At 53.2% G+C, this 6,298-nt stretch overlaps 1 protein-coding gene and 1 long non-coding RNA gene across 10 annotated transcripts in view; one reads left to right on the top strand and one right to left on the bottom strand.

Moving 5' to 3' along the window:
- Nucleotides 1-631: 631 nt before the first annotated feature.
- LOC135192104 (uncharacterized) lies at nt 632-3,569 on the bottom strand. 2 transcript variants are annotated; one of them, XR_010308908.1, is made up of 3 exons: nt 3,030-3,569; nt 2,792-2,949; nt 632-815 (listed from the first exon to the last, which is right to left on the bottom strand). It is a non-coding gene; the product is annotated as an uncharacterized LOC135192104 (long non-coding RNA). The 2 variants fall into 2 exon arrangements; XR_010308907.1 differs by having other exon boundaries at nt 2,792-3,569.
- Nucleotides 3,570-3,843: 274 nt separating this feature from the next.
- EPS15L1 (epidermal growth factor receptor pathway substrate 15 like 1) overlaps nt 3,844-6,298 on the top strand; it is a 54,730-nt gene continuing 52,275 nt past the window's right edge. For all 8 annotated transcript variants that reach the window (XM_064174779.1, XM_064174778.1, XM_064174777.1 and 5 more), the window contains exon 1: nt 3,844-3,904. In XM_064174779.1, the coding sequence (XP_064030849.1) occupies nt 3,875-3,904 (30 nt within the window). In that variant the 5' untranslated portion in view covers nt 3,844-3,874. The remainder of the gene's footprint in view (nt 3,905-6,298) is intronic.

Here is a 6,298-nt window from a genome sequence, read left to right as displayed (position 1 = left end):
CTTGAACAGAATCATAGAATCAAGCACGTTGGAAGAGAGCTCCAAGCGCATCCAGTCCAACCTAGCACCCAGCACTGTCCAATCAACCAGACCATGGCACTAAGTGCTCCATCCTAGCTTTGCTTGAACATCTCAAGGGACAGTGACTCCCCCACCTCCCTGGGCAGCCCATTCCAATGCCAATCACTCTCCGTGGCAAGAACTTCCTCCTAACATCTGGCATGTATGTCCCCTGGCACAACTTGAGACTGTGTCTCCTTGTTCTGTTGCTGGTTGCCTGGGAGAAGAGGTCAACCCCACCTGGCTATAATGTCCCTTCAGGTAGTTGTAGGCAGCAATGAGCTCTGCCTGAGCCTCCTCTTCTCCAGGCTGCACCCCCCAGCTCCCTCAGCCTCTCCTCACAGGGCTGTGCTCCAGGCCCCTCCCCAGCCTTGCTGCCCTTCTCTCGACACCTTCCAGCACCTCAACATCTCTTGAACTGGGGAGTCCAGAACTGGACACAGTACTCAAGGTATGGCCTGAGCAGTGCTGAGCACAGGGGCAGGAGAACCTCCCTTGTCCTGCTGCCCACACTGCTCCTGTAAACAACTGTCCAAAACGAGACAATTCTTAATGAAAATCTGCACAGATCTGTGGGGTTCTTGACACAATTGCTCTGCATCGAATCTATGATATCAGCATATTGTTATAGGAAAAGAACCAAGGCATCCTAAGGTGGTTTTTACCCTCTTCCTCCAAAGGTTAGAGCTGGGAGTTTTTGACAACTCCTTGCCAACAGATGATGAGGTCTATGCAGAGGACTTTGGAGATGAAACCTGGGGAGAAACAAAGGTAAAGTTAAATTCTTGTGGGTGTTTTTTTTTTTTAATTCTTTATTGCTAGATTTAAAAAATTCTCCTGCCTAATCCAATGAAGAACCATGGTCTGGCCTTGAGCTCTGTGGTAAAGGGTTGGACTTGATGATCTATGAAGTCTCTTCCAACCTTGGTGACACTGTGATAACTAATAGCACTACCAAAATGCAGATATTAAGGTCTTGAAACCTTGTTTAGCCTGGAGAAGAGGAGGCTCAGGGGAGACCTTGTTGCTGTCTACAACTACCTAAGGGGTGGTTGTGGCCAAGAGGAGGTTGCTCTCTTCTCTCAGGTGGCCAGCACCAGAACAAGAGGACACAGCCTCAGGCTGTGCCAGGGGAAATTTAGGCTGGAGGTGAGGAGAAAGTTCTTCCCTGAGAGAGTCATTGGACACTGGAATGGGCTGCCCGGGGAGGTGGTGGAGTCGCCGTCCCTGGAGCTGTTCAAGGTAGGTCTGGACGTGGCACTTGGTGCCATGGTCTGGCCTTGAGCTCTGTGGTAAAGGGTTGGACTTGATGATCTGTGAGGTCTCTTCCAACCTTCGTGATACTGTGATACTGTGAGAAGGAAATGGACATGAAGCAGACCGAGGAAGAGCAGGAGAAAGAAAACTTTACAGAAGAAAAGTAACTGTGTAAGAGGTAGAGGGGGGGAAAGTAGAAAAGATAAATCAGTGAAGAGCATGATCAAGAAGGAGGATCTCTAATTGTTATTTGAGAGGAGCTCACACTTTTTACTGGAATCTGTAGAGATTTCAGTTTTTACAGCTTGTGATAGTTGTCCAGTTGCATTAAAACAGCATTTTAAACAAAATAGTAAACATTGCATTTTGTGAGCAGGCTGTAACTTTTAATGAAATACCTTAACCCTGCTGAGATGTATAAAAACCCACCTAATAAAGCTCTAAGAAGTGGAAACCCTTTTACACTTTCATGGTTTAATATTCAATGTAAAATTCGTGCTCAGTTTTGCTACAGGAAAAAGCACTGCTACCAAGGTTCCCATTATCCCATGAAAGGTTTTGGCATGTCAGATGTGTGAGGCATCCACAAACTGAGAAAATAAGCTTTGCTAAGCTGCTGGAGTTATTGTGTACCTGTCAGTGTCTCAGGGATTACTGCAGCTGGGTTTAAGTTGTGCCAGGGGAGGTTTAGACTGGTTATTAGAAAAAACAGTTTAAATGTAGTCTGCCTTTTTTTTATTCCTCATCAGAAATCAGCAATGAGCACATTCAAGACCTGGAAGTTGTGTTCAAATGAATTGTGGGTTCTTTTCACCCCTAAAACAGTGATGACATCGAAATGCTTGAGCGTGTCCAGAGAAGGGCAACGAGGCTGGGGAGAGGCCTTGAGCACAGCCCTACGAGGAGAGGCTGAGGGAGCTGGGATTGGTTAGCCTGGAGAAGAGGAGGCTCAGGGGAGACCTCATTGCTGTCTACAACTACCTGAGGGGAGGTTGTGGCCAGGAGGAGGTTGCTCTCTTCTCTCAGGTGGCCAGCACCAGAACAAGAGGACACAGCCTCAGGCTGTGCCAGGGGAGATTTAGGCTGGAGGTGAGGAGAAAGTTCTTCCCTGAGAGAGTCATTGGGCACTGGAATGGGCTGCCCGGGGAGGTGGTGGAGTCGCCGTCCCTGGAGCTGTTCAAGGCAGGACTGGACGTGGCACTTGGTGCCATGGTCTGGCCTTGAGCTCTGTGGTAAAGGGTTGGACTTGATGAGCTGTGAGGTCTCTTCCAATCCTAATAATACTGTGATACTGTGTGATACCATCAAGGATGTGCATATTTTTTGTCTGACTTACTGTAACTCGTTCAGTCACCTCCTTCATCACTTCCCAGGTCTTTCAGTCCTGCATTCCTTTCCCAGTCCCTAAGAGATAATGCTGTAGATACAGCAAAAACTGAAGCCAGGCTCTCAGAGCCCATAATTTTATGTTTACCTTTAGGCTACCCTGACAAGTGGCTGAACAGTTTTGTGTAGCAAGGAGAGAGGGAGCAGAAGGATCTGTGGAAACGCCAACTTCAGCCTGGGCAGATTCTAGCTTGTGAACCGACTGAGGTCAAATTCGTTCACTTCTGCTTGTCTGAGGGCTGCTCTCTGTAAAACATGTCCAGGGATGCTGTGGGATGAAGGACTCAAAGTTATTGGAAGGTGCTGCAAGAACACCCACGCTATACCTTTTTTCCTCACCAAATTCCTGTTTATTCGGCTTTTCTGCGGCCACAACGATCTCGCCTCGCTCAGGCTGCTGTTCCCCGTTTAAATGGTGACTTCGCTGTTTGTGATCGTAGAGGAAGCTTGGCGAGGTCAGTTCTGACAAGGTTTAGTGTCCAGGAGGAGGCTGGATGCAGGTCGTGCCGCTGTAAGATCGATACGACTCAATCCACTGGAAGAGCAGCTGCAGTCTTCCCTAGACCTACTTTGTCCACAGCGTAGGTAGGTCACCGCCGACTTGGCTGGAGGAGAGCCGCGGCTGGGAGCAGAGACTGCGGAAAGCAGCGGCTGAGCTGCCGCAGCTCGGGACCGGGAGAGCAGCGCCAGCTTCTGGGCGTGAGGAGCGGCCGCGGGGAGAGCTACACCGCGCCCGCAGCCTTCCCGCCTCAAACGCGTCCCCTCAGCCGTTCACCGAGATCCGAGGCGGCGGCAGCCCGGCAAGCCGCAGCTCCCGCCCGCCGAGGCCCGGCCCAGCGGGGCCGCACGGTGCCCGGCGCGGCCGGGCTGCCGCTCGCCGCCGAGGCCCGGCCCAGCGGGGCCGCACGGTGCCAGGCGCGGCCGGGCTGCCGCTCGCCGCCGAGGCCCGGCCCAGCGGGGCCGCACGGTGCCAGGCGCGGCCGGGCTGCCGCTCGCCGCCGAGGCCCGGCCCAGCGGGGCCGCACGGTGCCAGGCGCGGCCGGGCTGCCGCTCGCCGCCGAGGCCCGGCCCAGCGGGGCCGCACGGTGCCAGGCGCGGCCGGGCTGCCGCTCGCCGCCGCTCGCTCCGCCTCCCCCCCGCCCCGGCCGCTGCCCGAAGCAGTGGGAGGAAGATGGCGGCGCTCATCCCCCTCAGCCAGCAGGTAACCGGCCCGGCCGCTGGCGGGCGGGCGCTGCCGAGCGGGGACGCGGTGGCGGGGGGATGCGGTCCGCTGGTCCCGACGGCTGAGCACCGGTCGGGGAATGGGAAGCGGGCGCTCCCCGGTGCTGCTCCCGCTTCCATAGGCGGGTGCATCCGGGGCCGGGTCGGCGCTGGGGCATAGGCCCTGCCTCTGCCCGCGGCCAGGGGAGGGCTCGGCCCGCGGGGAGCGGCTCGGTGCGCGGCGGGGAGCAGGCCCGAGCGGGGCGAGGAGCTTCTGGCTGTCCCCTACAGTCGGGCCCGGGGTCGAGTCTCTCGGGGCAGAGCCTCCGGGGCCAGGCGGCCGCCGCTGCAGTGGGGGCACAAAAGGCGCTGGCGCTCTCTCCTCATAGAGGCCCCCAGAGCTGTGCCCTGCGGACCGGGCATGGCAGCGCCCAGGCTTTCCCAGAGCTTTTTCTCCCGGGCTTCGGGCTCTGGGTTTGAGCTGCTGGCATTGAACACAGACGCCGAAGCCCGGGGTTGGGCTGCAGGAGGGATAGGGCTCACTTGGGACTCTGGCTTTGCTCATGTCATCTCGTTTGCCTCTCTGTAACGCGGTGTTAATGCCACCTTCAGCTGCTGGGTCGTCATGACTTTGCTTAATGTTTGGAGGGTGTGTGAGTGTAGTCATAGGTGTAGGTGCACCAGTTAAATACTCAGGAGGGAGAAATAGGAAGGAGTTTTTACTCATCAGCAGAAAAATGAGTCTTCTGCAAGGGGTGGAGGACGCTTGGAGCCTGGCTCACTCAAGGAGGGTGACATCCCTCTGGGGGAGATTGTCTTTCAAGCTCTGCTTTAATGCTTGGGATCCTTGGGCAGACTGTTCTTGTGGTTGCAAGTTTGTTAATGAATTTATCAGATAATTTAAACCCAAACAGTGTGATTACAGTGCAGTCTTTAAGCTGACAATCTCCACAGAGAATGGAACTTTTTCCCTTTAAATCAAAAGCAAAGCAACTCCCCAACTGCCCCCAATGCTGTGAAGTTGGAACTCTGTGGCCAGACTGGCCAGGAATTTGGAACAACTGCATTTGAAAGTTCAGGCTGGTTACCATTTTCTTGATTAGCAGGCCTTTAATTGCAATGATCTGAGACTTCATCTTTCAGTGGAGTTGTGTGGTGCTAGGGTGATATGTCATTTACTGCGTGCCTTATTCAGAGAGCACACAGCTTTTTAGCTTCAGAACAGCAGTGGGAGTCTTGATGAACATCTGCTTAATTAAATGAATATGTCAAGAAGCAGCTGAAAACATCTATGCACACACAAACTGTTAACAAACAGCTCAAGTGAAGTGACATGCAGAATACATATGTAAAATAAACTCTGGACTTGAAAGAGTTTGTTGCTGTGGAGCTTCTGCAGTACCTTAGGGAAAATGTATCTGATATTTATTGGATGAGAAATGCTGTTACTGTGTTGTTAAAATTCTAGCTGGTATTTGAGAGAATGACATGCACTGGAGAGTTGTGCTGCTTCAGAGAGACTCAGGCTGAGAGCTGGGCAGGGAGAGCTTGAGTGAAGTTCAACAGAGATAAGTGTAGAGTCAAGCACCTGGGAAAGAGCAATCCCAGGTATCAGTATAGGTTGGGGACTGACCTACTGGAAAGCAGTGAAGGGGAGAAGGACTTGGGAGTCCTGGTGGATGGAAGAATGCCCACGAGCCAGCAGAGTGCTCTTGTGGCCAGAAAGGCCAGTGCCATTCTGGGGTGTGTTAGAAGGGCTGTGGTTAGTAGGTCGAGAGAGGTTCTTCTGCCCCTCTGCTCTGCCCTGGTGAGGCCTCATCTGGAGTACTGTGTCCAGTTCTGGGACCCCAGTTCAAGACAGAGAGCTGCTTGAGAGAGTCCAGTGCAGTGGAACATCTTCCTTATGAAGAGAGCCTGAGGGAGCTGGGGCTTGGAGAAGAGGAGACTAAGGGGTGACCTGATTAATGCTTATAGATATGTAAGGGGTGAGTGCCAGGAGTCTGGAGCCAGCCTCTTCTTGGTGATGACAAGGGACAGTGGGTGGAAGTTGAGGCATAAGAGGTTCCATGTGAACCCAAGGAAGAATTTTTTTCACTGTGAGGGTGGCAGAGCACTGGAATAGGCTGCCCAGGGGGGCTATGGAATCTCTCTCTCTGGAGATATTCAAGAGCCATCTGGATGCATTCTAGTGAGATCTGCTCTGGGTGACCCTGCTGTGGCAGGGGGGCTGGACCAGATGATCCTTGGAGGTCCCTTCCAGCCCTTGACATGAGTCTATGAATGGTGTTACTTTGGTATAGCATATTATGTTGGGGGGAGCATATCAGTTGTTTTGACATATTTTCCCACTAATTCAATGGAAGCATTCTAGGTTTAAAACTTTCTTTTTCATACT

Source organism: Pogoniulus pusillus, chromosome 41 (genome assembly GCF_015220805.1).
Source record: "Pogoniulus pusillus isolate bPogPus1 chromosome 41, bPogPus1.pri, whole genome shotgun sequence".
NCBI classification, from domain to species: Eukaryota; Metazoa; Chordata; class Aves; order Piciformes; family Lybiidae; genus Pogoniulus; species Pogoniulus pusillus.
Note: the sequence above shows the minus strand (reverse complement) of the source record. Positions and strands in the feature narration are given on the sequence as shown.